This window comes from Apodemus sylvaticus, chromosome 20, assembly GCF_947179515.1.
Source record: "Apodemus sylvaticus chromosome 20, mApoSyl1.1, whole genome shotgun sequence".
NCBI lineage: Eukaryota > Metazoa > Chordata > Mammalia > Rodentia > Muridae > Apodemus > Apodemus sylvaticus.
In genome coordinates, this window is record NC_067491.1 from 16,886,246 (window position 1) to 16,913,742 (window position 27,497).

At 44.8% G+C, this 27,497-nt stretch overlaps 2 protein-coding genes across 2 annotated transcripts; both read left to right on the forward strand.

The window, feature by feature from the left end:
• Positions 1-3,548: 3,548 nt before the first annotated feature.
• LOC127671323 (lysozyme C-like) lies at positions 3,549-7,702 on the forward strand. The gene is made up of 4 exons (XM_052166032.1): positions 3,549-3,693; positions 4,337-4,501; positions 6,626-6,701; positions 7,633-7,702. Exons 1-4 carry the CDS (start codon positions 3,549-3,551, stop codon positions 7,700-7,702), a joined length of 456 nt encoding a protein of 151 aa, XP_052021992.1.
• A 10,010-nt stretch (positions 7,703-17,712) lies between these two features.
• On the forward strand, positions 17,713-25,947 carry Yeats4 (YEATS domain containing 4). The gene is made up of 7 exons (XM_052165393.1): positions 17,713-17,974; positions 20,108-20,227; positions 22,458-22,524; positions 22,628-22,722; positions 23,507-23,599; positions 23,723-23,810; positions 24,977-25,947. Exons 1-7 carry the CDS (start codon positions 17,924-17,926, stop codon positions 25,144-25,146), a joined length of 684 nt encoding a protein of 227 aa, XP_052021353.1. The 5' UTR covers positions 17,713-17,923; the 3' UTR covers positions 25,147-25,947.
• Positions 25,948-27,497: the final 1,550 nt, after the last annotated feature.

Consider the following 27,497-nt stretch of genomic DNA (forward strand, 5'->3'; position numbering starts at 1 on the left):
AACAATTCATTCACACTAAGCTCAGTGATCCAATGAGAATATTGAGCTTACATACAGAACATAAATAAGAGAAAGAACATTTACAGAATCATGAATAACCTAAAACATCTAGCTTCATCCCTGCAAAGACCCACCCCATTGTGAAGGACCACATCATAGAAGTTGTGGTATGCAATTTCCCCTTTCATCAAACATACATTATACTCAAGCATCACCCAAGATCACTAGCAGTTGGAAGAGAGCAGAAGGAAATGGTGGCTAGAATCCATTATGAGGTTCCCAGCCTCTCCCTATCTCGGTCTTCTAAGACATATTGACAATTCTATTACCGTTGCTTAGCTGTCCTGTACTGTTCCATTCTGCCCATTGTCTGTTCTGCCATTGCCTACCATGTGTACAGCAAGATGATGATCATTTTCTGCTTGGAGGAGAAATCCACACTACAGCAGCCTGGTATCTACATGTGTTAGAGTGCGCTCTACCAACTGAGCTACATCCCAGCTCCTCAGCTGTGCCTCGAGTCTCAGATACAGAGTGTCCACTTCATTCTCTCCAAAGAATGATTGTCCCATTCTTCCTCTGAGACTCAGAAAGGGTAGCAGCCTCTTCTTCCTCCTGGAAAAGAAGATGGTGGCATGTAAATGACTTCACAGACTGACTTCTAACTTGTCCTGCTGTCCACAGGCTGCCTCCAGATTCTCTTAGTGTTCTCCAGGTTATAGGACAAGATCCATACTGCTCTGTCTTGATTTCTCCTTCTGTGAGCACTTGGGGATATGTTTCTCCACATCCGGTATTCCTGTTCTTCCTTTATGGCTTACATCTCTTGTGATTTTTTTCATTGTTATTGCTTTTCCTGAGTATTTTTAGGTGACTTGGAAGGGTTAGACTGCTATGTCCAGTGTACTACTTCTAACAAAGTTCCAAGTACATTCAGTAGACTCAGAAGTTGTGGCAAAACTTTGACCTTTAAAGTTGGTTTCCAGTGTGGGGACACAGTCAAATACTGGACAGATTCGTAGTCAGCTCCCAACTTCCTGGCCTAAAGCCCACAATGCTCAACATAATTAATTCCTTTATCTTTGGAAACTAGATGAATTATTAATTATGAACACATTTGTGCATTTATTTTCCATTGTAATACAGCAGAATTGTCTGGGACCTATAAATATCCTTTTTTAAAAAAGGCAAAAGGCATATATTCTACAAAAGATGAGTGAGCGCTCTGCCCACAGTTGTGTGTGCTTGCTGTTTTATTAAGTCATTTACTCACTATTTCAAATAAAGCAGAAATTATAATTGAATAGTGTCACTGCCTACACCAGGAGAAATAACTTTTGAGATCAGATTCACTCCTGGTCTCTGAAGTAGTCCCAGTAAATGGTTGATAGCATCTTGGCTCTAGATGATAAGCAAATCTTTGCTTATCCCATCCCCAAAAGGTCAAGTTCATACTTGTTCAAATGTTTGTAATAAAAAAAGCAAAACAGTTTTGTCAACAGAATGAACAAAGCCGTACAGATAACAGTGATATGACCTTGCCCACTGGGTTAGGAAGGGCACAAGGCGGTTAGCCAGTGACCTTTATGTGGTTTCTGTCATTTTGAATCCCATAAACCCATCTCGGTATTTATTTTCAAAATTAATCTGGAAAAAAAGTGGCATTGGTCTTGATTATGATGTGCAAATAGACTTGGAGCCAAAACTGGCATTCTTTTATATTTTTGGTTGTGATCCTAGCCTTTAACCGCTGAGCCATCTGTCTAACTTCCAAATTGGTATTCTCTAGAGCCAAACAGGAGGCAACTCCCATTGTTGGAGAATAGAATTAATTATAAAATTGGCATTTTGTATGGCTCTGGAGGTTTCTTCCAAGGAAAATCCTGGGCATTCTTACTTGGGGGTGTCTGGGTGTCTCTTTAACAAAGAATGTGCCAAACTTCCCAAGTTGGTGTCTTCTGAAGGCAATGCTTAGCTGCTTATGTCTGTTTGGGTCACTTGAACTTTAAAAATTCTGAACAACCCTTGCTTCCTAACAACCCTTTTATGTTCTAACGTGGAAATGCATTTGGGGAGAGGGAGACAAGTCTCTGCATGGAAGACATTTGGAAAATTGTTCACATGAGCTTTATTTATACTTACAGATGCTGTTTTATGGGTCCAGGTCCACAATGGCGGTGATAGTACCTGGATTTCTTGACTTTCTGGTATGTCTTGAACCATCAAGGAGGCCTCCACTCTGATGTGGAAGGGCCCTCACTCTTATTCCCTCTCACTGCCCTGAGCGGTGAGCATGCTGAGAGTCTTCCTCAAGTCACACTGTTGAGAACACAAGGGATCCAAGGTCACCATTCTTTCCATCTCTGCATCAGGACCAGGCTCTTTCTCAGGGGAGATAACTATTCTCTTCTCTCTTCTTCTTCTTCTCCTCCTCCTCCTCCTCCTCCTCCTCCTCCTCCTCCTCCTCCTCCTCCTCTTTCTCCTCCTCCTCCTCTTCCTCCTCCTCCTCCTCCTCCTCTTCCTTCTCCTCCTCCTCTTCTTCCTCCTCCTCCTCCTCTTCTTCCTCTCTCTCTCTCTCTCTCTCTCTCTCTCTCTCTCTCTCTCTCATAACTTTCATGTAACTCATCTTCATCCAGCTACAAAGATGAATAAAATGAACCCCAACACAGTCCACAACACTGACTTGCACTATTATTACTCTTGGTGTGAGCCAGAAATCATACAGGGCTTTACCCCCACCTTTTCTTATACCAAACGACAACCAGTATACTCATCTTCTGTACTGTTTCTTTGTTTATGCTGGCAGATGACATAAATAATCAACGTAAAAAAAACTATTTGCTGGGCATGGGGGCACATGTCTTTAATACCGGCTCCCAGGAGGTGGAGAGTTCAAGGACACCCTGATCCACATAGCAATTTCCAGACCAGCCAGTTGCACAGTGACACCCTGTCTCAGAAACAAAAACAAAAACAAAACAACCAAAGTGCTGAGTCACAACAATTCAAAATTCATGATACAATCAAGAAAGTCTAGAAAAGGAAACTGACTAAGCAAAGTCATAGCATGCTAAATACTACGAGATTCTTGTCATGGGAGGGTCTGTGTAAGATAGTGTTAAGTGAAAAAGACAATGAAAAAAGCAAATGCACACAGAATGATTTGATTCTCAAAGACTGCTGATTTGTAGTCACAGTGTATTTCAAGCAGTGAAACGTAACTGATTTATTTCTCTTTATATTGCTGACATTCAAGATGAAACAGAGCGAGCTTCTTTCTCTGGAAGCAGGGCTAGCTCACGGTGCTTTGCGAGCCAAGTCTTTGAACGATATCATTTCATCGTTCTCTCTAGACCAGGATGTCTCAGTTCAAACGCTGGGGGGAAATGCTTTTAAAGTCTGTGGATCAATAAGAACTTCCTGCTTTGCATGAAGTTCTTATTCAAAAGATAGAGTCCCCAAACCCGGAAAGGATGAAGGGAGTTAAGAGATACTTAAATACTGGGGCCTGATTGCTCTGGGAGTTGCTGAGGTGGTTCCCAGGCAACATGAAGGCTCTCCTAACTCTCCTGACTCTAGGGCTCCTCCTGCTCACCATCACTGTCCAGGGCAAGGTCTATGAGCGATGTGCTATTGTCAGAAATCTAAAAAGACTTGGTCTAGCTGGCTTCCAAGGAATCAGCCTGGCAAACTGTGAGTGTCCTCCGCTTTATACCTTCTGAGAAATGCCACTCCAGAGCATGCACGGGGAGGAATGATCCATCAGGAGGGGGGACAAAGCATAAAGGCAATGGAAGAGACTCTCTTAGTAATCTCAGAAGCACCTTACCTTGATTACTATCACAAAAACTACTTACATTACAAAAACATTCTCCCAGGGCCCCTTAAAGCTCAGGCTTTGACCCACAAATGGTGACCCTCAACTGTAGTCCCAACTACTCAAGTGGCCAAGGCGGGAAGTTAATTGGAGCCCAGAAAACACAGAGAGCAAAAGAGAGGACAGCTCGATGGTTCAGCTGACAAACGCGCTGGTTACCAGACATTAGCCTGGTAACCTGAGTGTGAACTCCCAGGACCCAGGTAATGGTAGAGGGAGAGAGCTGACTCCAAAGCTGTCCTCTAGCCTCTATGTATCACACATACACACACACACACACACACACACACACACTTGAAAACCTAGCAAAAGACACTAAAGTATTAAGATATTTTATAAGCTAATATATCTCTATACTTACAAAGCAAGTTATTAATAAAAGTACAATCAGCTACCTAAAGGAAAAGCAGTGTGATTCATTTAATCTTACTACTTACTAATAAAATAACTTCTTTTCAGGGGTCTGTTTGATCAAATTCGAGAGTGGTTATGACACGCAGGCTATAAAATTCAACCGAGAAGACCAAAGCACCAGCTATGGGATATTTCAGATCAACAGCCGATACTGGTGTAATGATGGCAAAACCCCAGGATCAAAGAATTTTTGTCGGACATCCTGCAAAGGTAAGACAAGATGATACTATACAATTTTGCCAGACTCTTCTGGTGGGACTTACAAGAAAGACATTCAGTACCAATGGTGACATAACTTTGGGTTCATCACAGACCTAGGAGCATACCATCTTAACCTCTAAGTAGTAAGTATTGTCCCCCCCAAAAGATTCCCCTGGAAACACTCACATAGAGCCTCTACTTGTTTCCATGAAATCCTGGGTGCTGTCCTCAGTCAAGGAAAAACACTTGATATCATAAAAAGATGGCGTTTTAATATACAAATGTTTCTGGAATGATCTATGAATGTCTTTTAATGGCCTAATTGCTCCTATTATACCTTGGTTGATAACACATCAATAAAGAAATTCTCCTATTCCCTTAGGGTAGTTCAGGTATAAATTGACTCTATGTCCTTTATGTCAAATTCTCTTAAAACACAGAAAATTAGATGTTGCTATAATAAACATCCATGTGACTATGAATTTTAAATAATTCTTAGTATTTTGCCTAGTGCAGTTTTACAGTGAATTCAAAACATTATGATAATTTATTTCTAAGTTCTTTAGTTTGTATCTCAAAAAAAAAATCACTGTACTTAATAATGGCTGTCACTCCTGGAAAATTAGATTATGGGTTTATGGATTTAAGAAACTGACCTTTTTCATAAGAAAAAGCCCAGGAATGTTAACCCTGATGCATATTAGAAAGGAGGAACAAAGAATGTGAACTTGTTAGCTCCTGAAATACACTCCAGCACTGACATCGTTAAATATTTAAATGATAAAATCAAGCAAGCATTAAATGGTTAAAAGTTAAAATTACCAGAAAAGAATATTCATTTTTAAATCTTGTTAATTTCCTTTTAAAATGTGGCATTATATCATATTCTATGACTAAAGGATCAAGTTTCTAACAAAAGTAAGAAAATGTAGGGGCTAGAGAGATGGCTCAGCGGGTAAGAGCACTGACTGCTCTTCCAGAGGTCCTGAGTTCAATTCCCAGCACCCACATTACAGATGGCTCACAATCATCTGTAATGGGATCCGATGCCCTCTTCTGGTGTGTCTGAAGACAGTGTAGTCATATACATACAATAAATAAATAATTTTAAAAAAAGAAAAAAAGAAAATGTAGCAGCTACAATATAAGTTTCAAGTGGCTTACAAACACTACTGGCTTTTGGTGATATGCATTCTTCCAGAATGCATATCAATTATGTGTGTATAAATAAAATCATATTGTACACTTACAAATGCTTGATGTGTGCTTGACAAAATTCAATTCTATTATGTGTGTATGTGTGTGTATATATATATATATATACATATATATATACATGCACACACACATATATAATATGTATATATTTATAATCTGATTCTCACCACTAAAAATTATTGACACATCAGCAAATACAAATTCTGTATCATCATTTTTAACCCGTGAATAAAATTCCACTGTACATTTACTCTGTGGTCTACCAGCCTGGCTATTCAAGTTAAGCATTAATTAACATTACTTCCATTATTCCCTTTTATAAATTGCTGCGGACAGTGTCATGCATATATATTCAAGCACTTTTCATATTATTTCCTTTTTAAATTTAGACTTATTTGTTTTGGGTGTACAAATGTTTTCTCTGCACACAGGTGTATGCACTGCATGCATGTCTGGTGTCCAAGGAATCCAGAAGAGGGCTGCGGATGCCCTGAAACTATAGCTATGGATGGGCATGGGTCGTGAGTCACTATGTGGGCCTTGGAGTGAGTCCCCATCCTCTGCTAGGGCAACAAGTGCTCTTAACCATGCCCCGTCTCACTATTACCTCTCTAAGACAAACTTTCATTGCAGAAATTCCAAGTGGAAAGATCTAAGCATGTTTTACTTTAGGGCGCAGTACAAAGAGACTGCTTCCATATTGGTTAGAAATTCCAGAACTTCCAGCGGCTTTATTAAGTGACAGAGTATTTGTGTCCTGATAAAAAGGGACAGAGTAAAGAAAAGCGTGCCTCCAACAGTCACAGGTATATGAACTATGGTGTCTTGGTGTGCTTGCTCGGGGAGCAAAGCCAACTAAATCTAAATTGAAAAGGGCATTCTCTGTGCTGACTTTCATTCCCCATCCTCCTCCAGCTTTGCAGAATAACATCAGGAGGGCCGTAGCTTGTGCAAAGAGGATCGTGCGGGATCCACGGGGAATTACTACATGGTATGTTTTCATTGTAATGTTTTACAGTGGCGAAAATGGTGCCAGGTGAGGGTAGCACACGCCTTTAACCCAGCACTCCAGAGGCAGATGCAGGCATGTCTCTGCGAGTCTGAGGTCAAGCCTGCTCTAGTGAGTTCCAGAATAGCCATGGCTACACAGAGAAACCCTATTTGGGGGGTGTGGGGTTAGGTGGGATGGACTGCTTTAAACTCCCCTCTCACTGACACCTTTTCTAAGAGCAGACACTGGAAGGCCAGTGTCAATCTACAAACAAAAGAATGGCAGCTCATGGGGTCAATGAAACCAAGAACTTCTTCTATCATGTAAGAAACTCAGAATCTCACACTTCTGTTCCTGGAGTTATTTTAGGATGCTCTGAGAGTTCCCACATCCAAGGACTGAGGAGATAACTCAGATGGTAAACATGTTGGCTTCACGAGCATGAAAACCTGAGATTGCTTTCCAAATCTCATTATAAAACAGCCAGGCCTGGAGGTGTGTGCTTGCAGTCCCAGGGGAGGGGCTGGCCAGGCAGAGTGGCCAACTGGGTGAGCTCCAGGCCCAAGCAGGACACCCTGCCTCAAAAAACTGACATGCTCCTCTGTCCTCTGCGCACATGGTGGGCATGCACAACCACACACACACACACACACACACACATCCCCACTCTCTACTATGTCTTTGCCATATCTCAAAACAATTTGTCCGTCAGTAAATGTCATGCACGATGCAACACTATTCCCTCTGCCACCCTGTGCTCTGCTGAGGGTATCGGGAGCAGCAACCCCCTTGCGCACGCACCAAGCTTTCTGCATGTACCTGTAGCTCGTGTTTTAGTGTTTATATATTACTTTGGCTCTTGAGGGTTTTGAAGTGTGCATGTCACGAAGAAGCTCAATTTGAACCATTCCCTGTTTACTTTTCTTTACAGGGCAGCATGGAGGAAAAACTGTCAAAACAGAAACCTCGCTCAGTATGTTCAAGGCTGTGGCGTACAGTAACTGCTTCTTTGATCAGATCTTGAGGTTCTTTTTCAGAGCGTGGTAAACAGCTAAGTAAAAGGTCACCCTGCTGTAGCTCCCTTTCAAAGTGGAGGTGCCCAGGAGCAAGAGCTGGAACAAATGAGAGTCTTTATCCTGAAATGCTTCCTGCTAACTGGTTTCTCTGTGTAGCCCTGGCTGTCCTTGAACTCACTCTGTAGCCCAGGCTGGCCTCAAACTCAGAGATCTGCCGGCCTCTGCCTCCTGACTGCAGGCCCTAAAGACATGCACCACCACCATCCAGCTAACTAGTATGATTATCATTTCATGTTAAACCTAGAATTTTCAGCTTGTGAATGAAACTGAAGTAGGAGAGTATTTCTCTAACTCCTTGATTTTCAAATGCTTCTCTAACATTGCATTCTTCTTCGACAAAGGAACTCAGGCTTTGATTACACACACACACACACACAATCATCCCAGGCAAAAATCATAGCTGTGGTTGTATCTGGTCCCTTCATCTGTCCAAACTACTCCTAAAACCTTAAATATACCCACTCTGTTGGGCAAGGCAAAGATTGCAAAGGTGACTTCTAAATGGCTAAAATCAGGAGACTTACACTAGACATTTGTTTTCCTGTACTGACCTTTGGCTTCAGTATTTTCCCCGAAGTGCTTCATTTGTATGGTTTCACAAATAAATGCACTCTAAATAAATGTGACAGTCTGTTCTACCCTTGAGTGAATGTTCCTGTGCATCTTACTGATCATGAGGGGATTCAAGAAGGAGCAGTGAGCTGTTTGTCCTCAATTTTCTTAAACTTACATTCAGTCATTTTGTCCAAATCTGAGACAGACAAGTTTGTGTTGGTACTTAACAATGACAGTAAAATTATTCATATGTTAAAAGTACACATATTACCGTTAGTGGATTTACAATGCATGTACTGTCTGTCACCATTACACACCTCTAGTGTCCATGGAGAAATAATGACATATCATATGTGCATGTACGTGTGTGTGTGTGTGTGTGTGTGTGTGTGTGTGTGTGTGTGTGTATGATATTTTCAATTTCTTCTGGATCCTCACCAAATGTCAACAGCTAGATCCTGCTGTGGGAAAAGCCGATGGTGGGTGTGTGATAGTGCTTGTGCTCCTGTTGCTGTGATAAACAGCATAGCCAAAGCAAACTAGGGAGGAGAGGGCTTCTCGGATAACAGTTCATCACTGAGAAAAGTTGGGAGTGGGGAGGAACTAACACAGAAGCAGAGGGAGGCTCCACACAGGACTGGGTCCTCCTACACAAATTATCAATCAGGGAAATGTGCCCACTGACATGAAGAAGGCCAATCTGGTGACGGCAATTCTTCACTCGAAGGACTATCACGGTTAGCCATCACACACAGTAATGGATCTGGCAATAAAGATAGAGATGCAAGCTGGGCAGTGGTGGCATACATATGTCTTTAATTCCAGCACTTGGGTGGCAGAGGCAGAGCTCTGTGAATTCTGGGGCAGCCTGGACTATATAGAGTGAGTTCCAGGACACACAGAGAAACCCTTTTAGAAAAGCAAAACAGGGCTTGGTGAGATGGCTCAACGGTTAAGAGCACTGACTGCTCTTCCCAAGGTCCTGAGTTCAAATCCCAGCAACCACATGGTGGCTCACAACCATCCGTAATGAGATCTGACACCCTCTTCTGGTGTGTCTGAAGACAGCTACAGTGGACTTACATATAACAATAAATAAATCTTACAAAAGAAAAACAAAAACAAAACAAATATGCAACAGTTAATCAGCAAATAAATACACAAAAACAGAACATTGAAAAATTATAATTTGTTACTTGATTAGATTTGTACAAACATTTAATACACAAAAACTGTGCTAGATTCTTATAAACATTTGATATATAAAAACTGTCATTATTTCCTTTTCCTTTGTCTCTGAATATTCTAGCCAGCAAGAACTCACCTTTTAACTTTAGAGATGGCTCCTGATCTCTCTCTAATTCTCCCCAGCACCCAGTGCAATTAGCCACCCAAAGTATTTGTTAGCTTTCTAGTTCTCCCAGAGTCCATTCTACAGTGTTTATTAAATTTTTGTTACATTTATTTTCTGGGGAGGCACGCGTGGATCACAGTGTGTGTGTGTGTGTGTGTGTGTGTGTGTGTGTGTGTGTGTGTAGGTGAGAACAGCTTTTTAGAGTCTGTTCTCTCTGCCCACCATGTGAGCCTCAGGACCAAACTCAGGTCACCAGATTTGGCAGCAAATGCCTCTACCCACAGAGGCATGTGAGCAGCTCTGAAGCAGCTTCTAAGAAAGATTGTGATCCTGTTATCCCTAATTTAAATTTTGTGGGCCTGAAGAGATGGTTAAGAGCACTGGCTGCTCTTCCAAAGGTCCTGAGTTCAATTCCCAGCAACCACATGGCAGGAATGTCTTAGTCAGGGTTTCTATTCCTGCACAAACATCATGACCAAGAAGCAAGTTGGGGAGGAAAGGGTTTATTCAGCTTACATTTCCACATTGCTATTCATCCCCAAAAGAAGTCAGGACTGGAACTCAAGCAGGTCAGGAAGCAAGAGCTGATGCAGAGGCCATGGAGGGATGCTGCTTACTGGTTTGCTTCCCCTGGCTTGCTCAGCTTGCTTTCTTATAAAACCCAGGACTACCAGCCCAGGGATGGCACCACCCACAAGGGGCCCTCCCAACCTTGATCGCTAATTGAAAAATTGCCTTACAGCTGGATCTCATGAAGGCACTTCCTCAAGGGAGGCTACTTTCTCTGTGATAACTCCAGCCTGTGTCAAGTTGACACACAAAACCAGCCAGCACAGTGGCTCACAACCATCTGTAATGGGATCTGATGTCCTCTTCTGGTGTGTCTCATCATATATATACATACAATAAATAAAATCTTTAAAAAAAAAATTGTGGCTAGTTTCCCATTATCTCTAGGACTAAGTTCTAGATCCCAGCGGCACTGCGGTTAGCGGCCTGCACCTTCCAGTCTTGTTTCTTCCTGTTTGTCAGCAGATACCTCAGCTCTTGGTTGAATGTCTTGCCGCTGGCCTTCGCAGGCTGGAGAGCCTCCCATCCCACATGGTCTCAGATCTCTGTGGCTCCCACAGCTCTCTCATCATCGGGCCACAGGTGTAACCTCTCATGCAGGAATGTCACCTCTGTCCCTCTCACACTTTTGCTCCTGTTCTGTATGACTCGTGACAATAAAAGTCGCTCAGAGCCGAGACATGCTTTCCATAAAGGCTCTGAGTGGGACAGTCAGTGCCATCCCGGAGCAGTCTAGCAGGTAGTAGCTGCTAGATAAACACCCTGACAAGGGTTTCCAACCAGAACACGGGTCCATGACCCACAAGGAAGACAAGTGACTCGAAGAAGGCTGTTAAAAACTGTTATGGGGCTGGACAGATGACCAGTGGATAAGAGCACTTGCTGCTCACGAGAGGACTTGGGGGTCAGTTGCCGCCACCCACATGACGGCTCACAAGTGTCTGTGACTCCTGTTACCCGGGATCTCAGGCCATCTTTTGACATCTAAGGTACTGTGCATGAAAATGGTACCCATAATACATGCAGGCAGTACACACACACACACACTAAAAGTAAATACTTAAAAAAAGAGAGACTGAGCAGATATGTTTAGGGATATATGTGCATGTATGCATATACTAACAATTAAGCCATATAATAACAATTACTGGTGAAAAAAGAGGCCATAAATTTGAAAAAGAGCTAGGAGAGGCATATGACAGGGTTGGTTCAGACAAAGGAAAGAGAAGGGGGAAATTTGTAATGATGTTATGATCTCAAAAAATAAACGTATAATATTTTAAATGCCTAACAAAAAAAAATCTACCTAAGAGTGCCAGATGGAGTGTTGTGCCACTTTAATCCCAGCACCTGGGGAGCAAAGACAGACAGATCTCTGAGTTCAAGGCCAGCCTCATCTTCAGAGTAAGTTCCAGAACAACCAAGACAGAGAAACACTGTCTTAGAAAACAAAACAAAATCTAGTTAACAGAGTAAAACCCAGGATGCCCTTCACAAAAATATTTTACACTTAAATATAGCAGTAGACATGTCTCATCATTCTTATGCAGAGATGCTCCAACCTTTGAACCTAGTACTGGCAAGCACCCAGAGGCACCCTCCCTCTCCTTCCTGCCTCTGTTCATACCGTCTCCTCGCCTGTGATGTTCATGTTCCACCCTCACCCCTCCAGCCATCTCCTGGTTGGTTATTTTTAAAACCTGAGGTGGTCCCGACCCTCTCTCCTTACTATTCTCCCTTTCCCACTTATTCCACTACAGAGCATGGTCCATTGGGGGTGGGGGAACAGTAGCTGGGTTTATTTTCTTTTGAAAGCAAATGAATACAGGACTGTGGAAACTCTGGGGGGTTTCTTGTTAAGAAATTAGTGCTCTGATAATCAGAGAAGGCCCTATTGTCCAAGTCCAGCTTTGACATCCAGGGTAAACTGAGGCAGGGCATAGAGTCAGCGATTGAGGTTCCCTGGGGGTGCTGACAAAGAACTTCTTGGGGGCCACAAAAGGAAGGTTAAAAAAAAGAGGAAAAGATTCATTCTCACACACATACACATATACTCTGAATAGGTAGATGGATGGATGGATGGACAGATGGATGGATGGATGGATGGATGGATGGATGGATGGACAGATGGATGGATGGATGGAAGGAAGGATTGATGAATGGATGAAGCAAACTTCAACAAGCTTTAACGAATAAGTTCCAATGAGCAAGGTCCAACAACTTCACACATACATACACATAGACAGACAGACAGACAGACATGTATACATTCACACACTGCGTGGACGGCACAAAGCTCCAACCACTTCCGGCATATACACATACACATATCTTTGGTGGGTGGAGCAAACTCCAGCAAGCAGGCTCCGACAACTTTTTTTTCTCCCATGGTTTACATATCCCAGCAAAATCTTTCAAGCAATGTAGAATTTCAATGTGGTTACATTTTAGTTTTCTTCTAGTAAATGGTTATGGAAAAAACGGTGTGTTCCCCAGGACCTTTGCAAGAAAAACATTTTACATAGTAAGGTAAACAACAATAACCACAAAAACAAGGAATTATTCTCAAGAACACACACACACTTGTACCTAAGCAACTTGTTACAGATTAACAAAGCAGGAGCAAGCAAGGTAACTTTCTCAGCTGGTTTTTCTTACCGGCAGGCTACAACGTGTGCTTACCAAGGAAGAATCAGTTATTTTATTACTTAACCTCAAAAGTAATCTTACGAAAAGATTTTTTTTTTTTTTTTTTTTGGTTTTTTTCGAGTCAGGATTTCTCTGTGTAGCCCTGGCTGTCCTGGAACTCACTCTGTAGACCAGGCTGGCCTCAAACTCAGAAATCCACCTGCCTCTGCCTCCCAGAGTGCTGGGATTACAGGCGTGCGCCACCACCACCCAGCCGAAAATCTTAAAAGTATCACAAATCTAAACTTTAATATAAAAACAATCAGTCATTTCTATTTTAAATCCTCAGAATCTACTCATCAGCAAACTTTTATTAAACCATATCAGGAAGCTGAGAACCAAATGGATATAAGAAGTTAGTCATCACCTAAATTGATATTTTAGGCTCAGTAAGCGTTACATCAGCCAATGCTAGTTAGACTGCCTTTGTTCTTGTTCCCTGACCTTAAAAAGTCCCTAGTTCATCTCTTAAAAATGTGCCTTTCTGAACTTGGCATTGTTTCCTAAGATTTCCTACATCAGAGCCACTAACAAAAACATCTTAACCTTACCTCACTGACAATTTTATTGCTTCCAAATCCTTTTTAAGTGTGGTGGCCATTTCTAACAATCTACACCTCTCGGTTCTTTCCTGGGGTGGTGATTACATCATTAATCTGCTCTAGCAGCAATGCTTGAGAAAGATCAAGCACTATGATTGTGAATACCACTGATGCTGCCTAGTGAGGAGCTGGAAACCCAGTTAGAGTTTTTATACAATTCTTAGAGTAAGAGGGATGTGAAGGCACCAAGTGCACAAACTCCACAACAGCATGAAGCCATCAGGACTAGCAAAACATAGTCCTCAGGGCTATGCCTCTCTCCAGGCACACCCCTCATGGCTGTGCTAACTGGAGGCTAGAATTCAGGAAGTTCTAAAGCAGTTTGTTGTTCCTCCTGCATTGCTCTTGGCATACTATTGTAAGCTAAGTCTAAAGTGAAAAGCGAAATTCCCATGATGGCCTTTCCACTCCTGCCACCTCCTCCTGTCTTTATCTGCGCCAAGGTCGCAGTTCTGAAGGCACATTGTGCAGAGAGGATTGTCTGTGAAGTCACAGAACCATGGTATGCTTTTAGGTTTTCAAGGGGAAACGATTTTACATTTCTATTACATAGGCAGGCTTTCAAAGACCCAAGTGGTACTCTGAGAACTCAAAATGTTTGTGGCTAGTGAAAAAAAAGTGTTCACTTGGAGCCCTTGTTAAGATGTCAGCAAACCGTCTCCACGTCTCCACTGTACAGTGTTTTGTGGAGGAGACTTTTTTTGTTTTGTATTTTGTTGTTTTGGATTTGGTTTTTTTCAAGACAGGGTTTCTCTGTATAGCCCTGGATGTCCTGGAACTCACTCTGTAGACCAGGCTGGCCTTGAACTCAGAAATCCGCCTGCCTCTGCCTCCCAGAGTGCTGGGATTAAAGGTGTGCACCGCCACACCGCCCCCCCCTCCCCCCCCCCCCCCCCCCGGCTAGGAGGAGACTTTTGAAAATGATTGCTCTTCAAAAATTTGATCTATGCATTTATTCATTCATTCATTCATTCATTTATTTCAGTATGGTGGCCCATACCTTTTGTTTTATTCAATTACAAATTCTAACCATGACGATCGTTCGATGGTCACATCATCCAGGGTTTGTTCAGTGAGACCCTGGAAACCACCTTCCCTGGAACTTTTGATAGAAGCTCCATCCTCTAAGCACTTTCCCACTTCTGGCTCTCTGACTCATCTCATGCTTTAGATTGGGAACAGACATTTCTCCAACGAGTCCTGATTTCTTATAATGATATTTTATAAATAAGCCGGGGCGGGGCATCAAGGTGGTATAATGGGTAAAGGCATTTGCAATGACGTTTGATGTTTGACTTGGCTTCCCCTGAACCCACGTGGAAGGAAAGACTCTCAGAAGTTGTTCTTTGACCTCCACCATGGCATGCTCCCCACTTGTACTCCAAGATAAATGAAAAAAATACCCGGGCACTCAGATGTCATTACTTTCAGGCCTTATTGGTGGAGAAACCTAGAGGACACATTCATTTACACTACACTTATCCCTATATCTTTTGAATTGAAATTTTATTTATACCAATACCTCCATCACAGAGTCCATTCTAATTTTTTCCTTTTCCATCACTTAAGTCTCTTCTCTGACAATTACAGATGTGGTGCAATCGATGTCCCAACATTGCCGTGCTGTATAATAGGTGCCCTGCCCTCAGGTTCCTCTCTTCAGTGGGTAAGGGGCTGCTGTTTCCTCCATTACCTGGATCTGCCTTTAACATGTCACTTTTCTGAGGCACTATGCCAGTGATTCTCAACTCGAAGGCCCAGTGACCCTTTCACAGGGGTTGTATATCAGATATTCTGCATTTCAAATATGTTTATATCACTATACATAATAGTAATAAAATTACAATTATGATGTAGCAACAAAAATAATGTAATGGCTGGGGTCACCACAGCATGAGGAACCGTTAAGAGGCTGCAGCATTAGGAAGGCTGAAAAGCACTGCACTATACCAAACCACTGTCCTGAGAGGAAGGAGGGCTCGTTTTTGGTTGGTTCGTTGTGTTTCTCTCCTTTCTGAGAAAGGGTCTCCCTGTGCTGCTCAGGCTGGCTAAAACTTTCTTTTTATTGTTTTGCTTTTTGAGCCCACGCTGTAAACCAGTCTGGTCTTGAACTCTCAGCAAACCTGCTGCCTCAGCCTGTTGAGTCCTGAGGATACAGTGCTAGTCCACCATGCCCAGCTTGGCTTGTGACTTTCTATTTAGCTCAGGCTGGCCTTGAACACTGAGTGCTGGGGTTATGAGCATTCACCATAACCTGGAACATTTCTGTTGTTCATGTCCACATTCCAAATAGGACATGGTAGACTCTCATTCTAACACGTTTTTCTTACTCTTCAGTCTCCCATGATTCCAGTACAACAGCTTGAAGAAAACTAGGTCACGTCTGTGTGAATAAAGAGCAGAGACCAGCAGAGGAAATGCCATGTGACCTTTCCTGAGGAGGAAAACACGGAAAGACCAAAGCACCAACTGGACCGGAGTCCACCTTGGCAAACCAGAGAATCTAGTGTGGTTACTCACAAGTGTATGGGGTGAGGGTAACTCACGGAAACCCTCACGGAAGCAAGGTTGCCTCAATGAAAAGCCCAGGCCCTGGTAGGCGATAACTCAAAATTCCTCAACCCTGAGCTTGGTGCGTGACTCTCAGGAAGCTCAGCAGGACAGAGTCTCTCCCAGCCAACCCCTCAGGATGAGTGTGGGCTCTGTCCAGAAGAGAGAGACTGCCTCCTCTCTTCCCCCAACCATCCCTTACTGCTTCTTTAACCTTGGGGGTGGGGGGTGGGGGGAGCTGTGCATCCTGATAGCTTCAGAACTTCTTGAACCTGTGAGCTGTTTACTTCCCTGAGGCCCAGGAGCCTCCTGCCTCCTTCCTGGAGGGAATGTTTCCCTCAGAAGCTCTAAGCTAACTTATATCAGGTGATCAAGGAAGGGGAATGACATTTAGATAACAGTTAAGAAACACACAGGACATACCCAAGAACTGCCAAGACAACCCCAAAATACAGGTTGACTATAGAGACAGCCAAGATTATCAAAAACAGAGGCTGGCAAAAGTAAAGGCACTTCTTATCAAGCCTGATGACTTGAACCAGATTCCTAGGACCACGTTGTAGATGACTGCCACAAGGTATACTCTGAAGTCCAAACTCAGTGGTGTGCTTAACACTGTATGGGACCGTTGTATCACTCCTTCCAAGGCTGGGGAATATTTCAGGGCATAAAGAATGTAAGAGCCAGAGAGTGGGGGAAGACATGTAGCAAAAACGACACCTTCTGGCCATAGCGTGGTCATTGCACTCATGAACTTACTGCAGCTGAGGTTATCTGCATAAGACCTGCGATTGGCAAGTTAACATTTCATCATGGATGGTGGAAGGGGTCCATGCACCTCACTCTTCCCCGAGGGACTACTGACAACTCATGACTGTTTGGGAAAGAGGTACCGTTTTCTTTAGTAAGGTAGGATAAGTTACTCTTGCTTCAGTAAAGAAACCCACATCCATGGTAGGGCAGGAAACGCCAATTAAACCCAATAGGTCAGGAACTAAAGGGACATGAAAGTAGGAGGGGGGAGGGCTTGTAGGAAAGAAGGGTTCCAACTGCGGAAGGGGAATGAAAGACACGAATGATGAGTGGAAATGAGAACATGAACCCTCTTAAGTATGGTTTAGGAGAATGTTCTTACTGTAGATATGAAGGAGAAAACAGACCGAGGTATCTGGAAGAGTCAAACTGAACAAGGCCAACAGAACAGATGGAGCCACGAGGACTGGGGAGGGGAGGGCAGTCATTTCTCAAGTTCCCTCATATTGGCCTTGGGAATCGAACTCAGGTCACCCACCAGGATCGGCAGCAAATTCTTTACCAACCTCACCCCGTTATCTGGCCTGCCCAACCAGAAGCTTTAATTCCAGAGGCTATGATCTTGAAGTACATGGGATTATCTCAATCCTAAAGCTATAAACTTTCACCATTTTGGTGCTGGATGCGTCCCTGCCCTTAAGTACTAGAGCTCTTCCTAAAGTCGTTCCCTTCTCTCTTCATCCGTTAGATCGGCTCTCGCCCTACGGTAAGGCGGCAGTCTCGCGCGTGCGCGGTGCCTGCCTGAGACCGTTGCGCATGCGCTGCCGCCCTCCCCCACCCCCCCTCCCCCGCCCTTCCGCTCGGCTCTCCCTCCGCGGGGCTGAATGGCCGACCCCGACGCGGCGGGTGTGGAGGAGGTGGCTGTTCGGCTCCGCGAGCCCAGGTGACTCGCCCTCCTCCGGCCTGAACTCCTCGGCACGGGCTCGCGCGGGAGGAGCGGGCCTGTGAGGGGAGCAGCAACCCCGCCGGCCTGAGCTCTTTCCCTGGCAGCCGCGGCTCCTTCCCTGGGACAATATGTTCAAGAGAATGGCGGAATTTGGACCTGACTCCGGCGGGAGAGTGAAGGTAAGTGCGCAGCCGCGGCGCGCAGAGCGGAAGCTCGGCGCTCCTCCGGAATTCTCCGTCACCACCTCGGTCCCGCCAAGAACAAAGGTTCCGGGGTGGCTAAGGCACCGAAACTCCTGAATAGGCTCGCCCGCCTTGTCGTTCCCGAAACCCGGTGCTAAAGTCATCAAAGAGCGCTTAGCTTCTTTCGTGTTTAGTGAAGGCTGTCATAGAGTCCCAGCTTAATACTGGACGTTGTGACACTCAGTTCCCTCACATTTATATTAGCATTTGCATGTATTATGAATAGGGGTGGAGGTCTCGGGACAATTTGCAGGGGTAGGTTATCTGGTGTCACCATGTAGGTGTGTCTTTAGGGTTAGGCTCTGGCTGTCCACCCTGTGCTGCAGACGTCTTTCTCCGTCTTTGTGTGTGTGTGTGTGTGTGTGTCTCGTCTCTCCAGCACGACCCCTCCCACCTTCCTACATCTGCAGGTTACTTTTTTTTTAATTTTTTTTTTTAAGTACACTGTCGCTGTCTTCAGACACACCAGAAGAGGGCATCAGATCCCATTACAGATGTTTGTGAGCCACCATGTGGTTGCTGGGAATTGAACTCAGGACCTCTGGAAGAGTAGTCAGTGCTCTTAACCACTTTTTAAGGCACTGGTTCCTGATGCTCACCCTGTGTCCCTTTTAGCTCCTACTTGCAGATCTTATCACAGAAAGGATTTTTTTTTCCTTAAATCACTTTTACACCAATCTAAATTTTTAAAATCTTCTTCAGTGTCTTTTTAAAGATTTATTTATTATTCTATGTAAGTACATGTAGCTGTCTTCAGACACACTAGAAGAGGGCATCAGATCTTGTTACAGATGGTTGTGAGCCACCATGTGGTTGCTGGGATTTGAACTCAGGACCTTCAGAAGAGCAGTCAGTGCACTTAACCGCTGAGCCATCTCTCCAGCCCTCATCCATAGATGTCTTAACAGCAAATGTAAGATGAGAAATCCCCAAACATCTTAAAGCCTTGAAATGCAATGAGAGAAAGAAATGCCCAGGTAAAAGTCTATGTTAGTATAAGAGGCTTTGTAGAGCTGTGTGGTCGCCTAAGCTTTTAGGTAAGGTTTGGGGCTGGTAGGAAGTGATTACAGAGCAAAGGGTTAATGGGAAAACTCTTCTCTACTTGCATAAGTTAAATCTAGAAGTTTGTAGTTTTTAGTCTCGGATAACTTGAGAAAGTTAGGCCTGTAGTCCCCAGATGAGTTTTCTCCTTGGTAGTGGGGGTGGGGCAAGAACGAGATGGGCCCCCAAGAGACCCAACCCTGGTGGCATGTGTGTTCCCACAGTCCCCTCCTACGCGTCCATTCAGCTGTGAGCTGATCACTATAGTAATTCACTGATAAGGTTACTGCTTCCATAGTCCAGTCACCTCTCAGTGCCACCAGCTGAGGACCAGCAATAAGACTTTGGGGGGGGGGAGGCACTTCATACCCAAATTGTAGTGTGCATAATAAAGGTGACAGCAGAAAATGCTCGCCCTGAAATTCTTCCATAAACTGACCTTGGGTTCTGTGCTGTCTGCGCTTTGGCAAGCACTGCTACAGGCTGATGTAAAAGCCTTCGCCAGCAAGCAGAGCCACTCAGAATGGCGGCTTGAACTCAGTAGCCTAGCTTTTAGGGTGGTGAAGTCACTTTGTCTTTCTTTAATCACACACTCATGTGCTTTTACATGCAGCTTTAGATTAGGACATTTCAGGCCATCCTTCCAGCCATGGGACAGCTCAGCAGGTAAAAGGCACTCGCCACCAAGCCTGATGACCTCAGTTCAGGCCTCAGGACCCAGAGGTGGAAAGAAGAGAATCTGCTCCCTCAGATCACCCCTGACCTCCACATGTGCTGCACAGGGCACCCAGACTAGTCTTCTGCAAGAGCAGCAAATGCCTCACCTGCTGAACCATCTCTCCAGCCCCTCACGTGGGAGGCATTGTGCTGACATTAATGAGTGCAACATTGGTTTGAGGAGGGTCCTGTTCTAAGTGAACTGGATGGGCGTGGTTAGACTGCAGTGCCCTGAAGCGCGCCGCTGTTGTTCACGGTGTTTATTTGGCGGTGGGGAAAGATTTGCTGACTTTAAGCTTGCTTTTCTTTTAGGGGGTGACCATCGTCAAGCCAATAGTTTATGGTAATGTTGCCCGGTATTTTGGGAAGAAGAGAGAAGAAGACGGGCACACTCACCAGTGGACAGTGTATGTAAAGCCATACAGAAATGAGGTGGGCATTCACTTCTCCCGAGACGAGCTTTTGAAGTAGTTTTTTACTGGACAGTAAACTGTGAAATTCTGTGTAGTAACTTGTCCCGACCCGCAGGACAGTCAACAGGGTCCCGGAGCTACCTAGAAGAAAGGCGATGGGGCGACAAGACAAAAGAGGGACGGACAGCAAGTCTAATCCCGATCAAGCTATCAAATCAATATAAAGGGAAGCTTACAAGGTTTGGGAGGGGTAAAGGGGGAACAATCTCAGGGGGCTGACATCATTTCTAAGAAACAGTTTCTCATAATTTCTGGGTAAGGCTAGTTATTGCTGCCGGAATTTTGGCATGATAAAGGGGGGGTCATGAGGAGGTGAAGTGGAAAGGGGTTGCTATAGTAACCTATCCACAGATAAACTTCAAAAGGAGGGCATTTTGAGATTTACGTAGGAATAGTTCCTGGCATGGAGATCTAAGTGAGAATGACTCCTGGTATCGAGGTCTCCTGGCATTGAGAGCCAAGTGGGGATGGCTCCTGGTATGGAGAGTTCTTGGCATTGAGTTCTAAGTGAGGATGGCTCCTGGCAGTAACTCTCCCAAGTATGACATGGACCCATTATGGATTCCCATCACTAACGCTGTCTGAAACAAAGGAAGATTCGAAACTTCATGTAGTTAATGGAGTTTTTCAAAAATGTCTTCCGATTAAAATTAAAATAAGAGGCTAGAGGGATGACTCAGCAGTTAAGCAAGTGATGCTCTTGCAAAGGACCTGGGTAGGTCCCCAACACTCAGTCACGTGAGGCAGCTCGCTGGGATCCAGCCCCTCTGGCCTCCTTGGGCATCTGTATACACATGCCCACACTCATACATGTATGCCCACGTCTGCACAAACACGCACACTTATGAATGTGTCCTTACATATGGGGCGGTCTTTATAAAGGCGGGAGGAGGAGGCAGGTGGTGAGGTGGCTGAGCCCGAAGAGAACCGGGCAGTGAGAGCGAGAGCACCTGAGACGGACCAGCACCCAGAGGGAAGCTGGTGGGGCCGGGCCGGGCCTGTCATTCCGTTACCAGGGTGGAGACATGATGATCCCTGGGCTTCCCAGTCAGCTAGTCACACATGATTGCCCAGCTCCAAGTACAGTGAGAGACCCTGTCCCCAAAACTAAGGTGGAGAGCAGCAGAGGAGTGTACCACCGTGGACCCTGGCCAGGAGTGCACCCCTCCCTCACACATCACACACACAGAAATAGTTTCTAAAAATTTACTATAGATACAATTTTCTTAATATAGTTCTATAAAAATACCTCAAATCTTGCTATTGTTTTTGAAACAATATAATTTTGGAAGTCAAAATTAACTGAGAATATTATTTATTGGTGCATATAAAAGCAGAATTTGAGCTGGATGGTGGTGACACGTGCTTACAAGCCCAGCATTGTGGCAAGAAGACCGAAAGTTCCAGGCCAGCCTGGGCTTCATAGTAAGACCTGTTACAACAGCCATGTCTCCTCAAAACCCAGGATTTGCAAAAGAAATGATAGGAAAGAGCTTGGCACAGGCCGCTGGCTTCCTTCCTCTTCCCCTCAGCCACTTCCCAGGCATAGTTTGCAACTCTGGTTTTTTGTTGTTCCCAAAACCAACAAATCAAAAAACAAAAAAAAAAACAAAAACAAAAAAAACCCAACAACAAAAACTCCAAAACAGTTTAACGCGGGGGTTGTTTGTTTGTTGGTGTTTACCAACCAATCAAAAAAAAAAAAAACCCAACAACAAAAACTCCAAAACAGTTTAATTGGGGGGGGGGGGGGGGTGTTGTTTGTTTTGTTTGTTGGTATGTGACAAGGTCTCACTAGTGGTCCTGTCTGGGCTGGAATTCAGCTGTGTAGACCTGCTGACTTCAAACTAAGATCCTCCTGCTTCTGCCTCCCGAGCCACCACCCTGGCCTATTCTGTCTTGTTTGATTTTGGGGAGAAGAAACCAAGCTTGAGTCTTGAGCTATATCACTGCCCTTTTAAAACATTTTATTTTGAAACAGGGTCTGGCTAAGCTGCCCAGACTGCGTGCAAACCTAGTCATCCTTCCTCGGCCTCTTGGTTAGCTAAGATGCCCCATGGGCCAGAGAATGCCCGCAGGTTTTGTTTTTTAAGTATGTTCTGTAAACGTCGAAGGAAAGTGTATTGTATAAAATTGTGCACAGATGACAAGTCTGTTTCTGTTGGAGAACTGATTTCTCTCCATTTTAGGATATGTCAGCATATGTGAAGAAAATCCAATTTAAATTACATGAAAGCTATGGCAATCCTTTAAGAGGTGAGGTACAGTTCTTGATTCATCATATAATGATTATAAAGGGGTCAGGGAGCAGGAACTAAATCAGTAATTTGCAATTTTTTTCTTTTTCTTCCCTCTCTAGTCGTTACTAAGCCTCCATATGAAATCACTGAAACAGGATGGGGTGAATTTGAAATAATCATCAAAATATTTTTCATTGACCCTAACGAAAGACCTGTGAGTAACATTAGCCTTCCCAAGAAGAAAATGAGTCATTTAATAGAGTGCAAATGTCACCCTTACTGGGAGCTGGTGTTGTTATGGTCTTGCTGTAAGTTAAGACTTCCCTTGTTATTTAGGATCTGTCAGCTTTCCTAGATCTAAACACCCTTTCCCCTGACAGTCTAGTTCTATAGCCCAGGCTGCTGACGTAGAACTCAAAACCTCTCCTGCCTCCATCTCTTATGTGCAGGGATTGCAGGCATGCACCACCATACCAACCAGCAGATCTTTTTTTTTCCAATTAAATTTGTGAACTTCAGTCTTCACAGAAAACTGTTAAAATTCTCCTAGCTTTTCTTGAGTTGTTTTGGGGTACCTTTACCTTCTGGAGGTGCCTGAATAGAGCCTCACCTAAGTCTGTAAAATGTCCCCACTGAGGTGTGGACAGAGAGGTGACCCTGGAAAGGAAACCAAGGACAGAAAGTTTAGGTGGTTTACCACCTAAGTTGTAAATGAGCAAGATCTGGAATTTGATGGATTTACTAATTCCTCCACCTAATTCAGCTTACGCAGCGACAGTGTCAGGCCAGGCTGGTGGCGCCTGCTCGTAGTCTTAGCCCTTGAGAAGTGGAGGCAGGAAGGTCAGCAGTTCAAGGCCCACCGCCTGCTACTTAGTGAGTTTGAGGCCAGCCTCGAGGGCTCACAAATCCAGGAAGGAAAGACTGACTGACTCTTATGAGGAGTGTTCTGCTCCTGGTGATGGCGGAGCCCCTGGTTAGAGTGAGCCTGTGTGTTCTAGGTGACGCTGTATCACTTACTGAAGCTGTTCCAGTCTGACACCAATGCCATGCTGGGGAAGAAGACTGTGGTCTCAGAGTTCTACGATGAAATGGTAAAACCTCATAATGAGAGAGAGGGTCTTTAAAACGGTTAGAGGAGGACAGTAAGTTTTAAAAGCATTTACGTTGGAGACCTTTAGAGTTATTGAGCTTTTTTTCTCACTTTATTCCTTAAGATATTTCAAGACCCAACGGCAATGATGCAGCAACTCTTAACAACGTCTCGCCAGCTGACACTGGGAGCCTATAAGCACGAGACAGAATGTAAGCACTTTAACCTGTGCTGGAATGTGAGAGGCTTGTTTGATGGCGGCTGATTTTCTTTATAGGTTTAATCTCAGCTCCTCCTTAATCCTCATACACCTTTAAGAAATGCCTGGCTCCTGCCGGGGTGGTGGAGGTGGTGACACACGCCTTTAATCCCAGCACTCTGGGAGGCAGAGGCAGAGGCAGGCGGATTTCTGAGATCAAGGCCAGCCTGGTCTACAGAGTGAGTTCCAGGACAGCCAGGGCAACACAGAGAAACCCTGCCACAAGCTACACCACCAACCTCTAGAAAAAAAAAATATATATATATATATATCAATCACAGGGTATTCTGGACGGGGCTGGGGAGGTGGCCTAGTTGGTGAGGTCCGTGTATGCACAAGAACCTGAGTTTGGATCCCCAGCAGTCTGTAAAAGCAGGATCTGGTGGCACGTGCCTGCGCTCCTGGAGCTGGTGATGCAGAGACGGGAAGGTGAGTGGGGCCTGCTGGCAGCTGTTCCAGCCTGTCGCTGAGCTCCAGGTTCAGAGAGAGGCCCTGTCTCAAAGCAGTAAGGTGGAGAGGGATGGAGGAAAGCAAAGGGCGTAAGATGTCTGCATGCACATGCACATATGTGCACACACACATGTACCCCACACAGTCTTCTCAACAAATGATGCAAGGTCTGTGCCATTATGGTTCATGTCATAAGCAAGGCAGTGGGTGTACAGACATGAGCTAACAGGGCCGTGGCTCGTGTGGCTTGACCCCAGATTCAGTCAGTTTCCTCTTTCGAGAAAAGAAACCAGGGGCTTATTTTGGTGGTATGGTTTTATTATGTAAATTGCACATGTTCATCAGTTCTGAATATCTTTGATTGGTACACTGGCATATCTTGGGTTTGTATGCTCCTTATTCCAAAGTAATATGTATCTAGAGAAAACAAAATAATGTCTCAAAGCCTCACCTGTGAGTAACTGCAATCGAATTCTTGTAGAAAACAGTGTGGCACCTCTGTTGGAGTTTACACTTCCTCCGCCCTCGACCTGCCGTGTTCAGTATTCTGTCTCCCAGACTTTGCGCGTCTCAGGCAGGAAACAGTGGCCTTAGGAAGCGCTGTTTGTCCTCTGTGGTGTCCCTTCACATGAGCAGATAGGGTCGCTCAGCTCAACTGTTCTTCTTCAGTTGCAGAACTTGAAGTGAAAACCAGAGAAAAATTAGAAGCTGCCAAGAAAAAAACAAGCTTTGAGATCGCAGAGCTTAAGGAGAGATTAAAAGCAAGTCGTGAAACTATAAATTGTTTAAAAAATGAGATCAGGAAGCTGGAAGAAGACGATCAGACAAAAGACATATGAGCGGTGCTTGTGGGCCCAGCTGTGGGTGCAGCTGACGGACTTGCTGCGCTGAAGGTGTGGTTGCCGCCCAAGGGTGTGGTCACCAGCTGCGGGTGTGGTCACGGCCTTGGCTTAATCAGTGAGGACTCCGGGTGCCCGGCCGTCAAGCTGACTTCACAGGGGCGCATGTGCGCTCTAAGACTTGATGCTGTGTAGCAGTCCATGATGTTAAGCACAACTTTTTTAAAGTATTTGTTTTATTTTTAAATAGAACTCTATGTTTAGTTTATTTTCCTTCAAGCAGACTTAAAAATTCTGTTGTAGTCTGACGTGTACAGATGTTGTACTTCCCTCCTAATTAGAATTAGGGATTTAGGGCTGGAGAGATAGCTCAGTGGTTAAGAGCATCGACTATTCTTCCAGAGGTCCTGAGTTCAATTCCCAGCAACCACATGGTGGCTCACAACCAACTGTAATGGGGTCTGATGCCCTCTTCTGGGGTGTCTGAAGAGAACAATGGTGTACTCATATACATAAAATAAATAAATAAATAACCTTAAAAAAAAGAATTAGGGATTTAGTGATCTGCGTGAGTGCGTGTGTGTGTGTGTGTGTGTGTGTGTGTGTGTGTGTGTGTGTGTGTGTGTGTGTGTGTGTTAGCTCAGGCCCACATCTGCCCCTGTCTACCTCTTTTGTATATGATGTGTCTAGGAAGTATTTAATAAATGTAGCTTACTGCTCCTGTGTCTGCCTCTAGTGACTTCTCCAGTCACTCTACCACCTTGTGTTTTCAAATAAATATGTTATTCTTTGAGAATTGTATACAGTGTTTTGATCATATTCACCCCTCCCCCTCCCCTGGCTCCTCCCAGCTCTGCCTGACCTGCCTGCCTGATGCCAACCCACCTACCCTCTGGGAGTGGAGAAAACCGACACCCCCTACCCCAGAAGCCGTCCTCTTCCTGTAGCTCCTCCGGTCGGGGGGCTCATGGGAACACTGCCTCCTAACACCTAGATCATAATCCACAGTCCACAGAAATGGCCTGGCAGTGATGTGTATGAGACTTGAAGACCCAGACCCTTCCCTGCACATAAGGGTAGGGCCTGCCTCTTCACCCAAATCCTGGGATGACAGGCTTGCACCACAGTGCCCAGCTTGTCTGGGTTTTTTACTATTGAGAAAGGTTGTGTGAGAGCCAGCACATTCATAGCATAGCTCTTGTGGCTGCAGGAGACCGGTTTGGAGTCACTTGCTGCCTCCCGCCCTGTGAGGCAGGATCTGTTACCTCCCGCCCTGTGAGGCAGGATCTCTTGTTTCTGCTGCTGTACCTCACACTGAGGTCAGGAGGCCTGTGAGCTTCCTCCTTCCTTCTTTCTCTCGGAGTGCTGAGATCGTAGACACACCACCATGTAGAGCTTTGAGTGTTACTTCCAGGGCTCAGACCCAGATCAGGACTGCACAGCCTCTACCCACTGAGCCAGCTCCTGGGGCTGAGTCTTCTATCTGGCTTTTTATTGGCTTTAGTTACTTTTAGGGGTTTTTTGTAATCCTTACAAACATAAGAGATGTCCATAGCAACCTTACATAACACTGCTTACAGATTCCCAACTCCTAAGGAGGCCTCCTCCACCCACTGAAGGTTTTACCCTTGTTTCCCTGGCTGGCTGTGCCAGGTTATCTGTTCTCTGGCTTCAACAGAGCTTTATTGCACCTTCACGATTCCCTGGAGAACCATGGTTTTTTGATTTTTCATGCATGTATGTGGGGTGGGTGTGCTTGCGTCAGAGGACATCTTGGAGAAATTGGTTCTCTGGTTCTATCATGTGGGTCCTGGGATTGGTTGGACTCAGGATATTGGGCTTATCAGAGCTGGGCCGATTTATCTACCTATACATTTATTTCAGATTTGAGACTACGTGTCCTGGAACTCCGTATGTCGGGCTGACCTCAAACCCTCCTGCCTCTGCCACCTGAGTACAGGGAAGAAAGGTGTGCACCGCCAGGCCTGGCTGGATCGATTTCATCTTACTCAGCATGTCAGCAAGTGTTCTCAGCGCTGACCTCACTGGTATGCCATTTCCCTCAAGAACATCCTCCGAGTAGTCTTCAGGCTGTTTAGATTTAGAATTAAGGTATCACTGGGCGGTGGTGGCGCACGCCTTTAATCCCAGCACTTGGGAGGCAGAAAGGCAGGCCTGGTCTACAGAGACAGGACAGCCAGGACGACACAGAGAAAACCTGTCTCAACAAAACCAAAAAAGAGAGAAAGAGAGAGAGAGAGAGAGAGAGAGAGAGAGAGAGAGAGAGAGAAATTTGCTAGAATTAAGGTATCACTACTGGTGTCAAAGCGAAGAGGAAAAACTATGGGCAA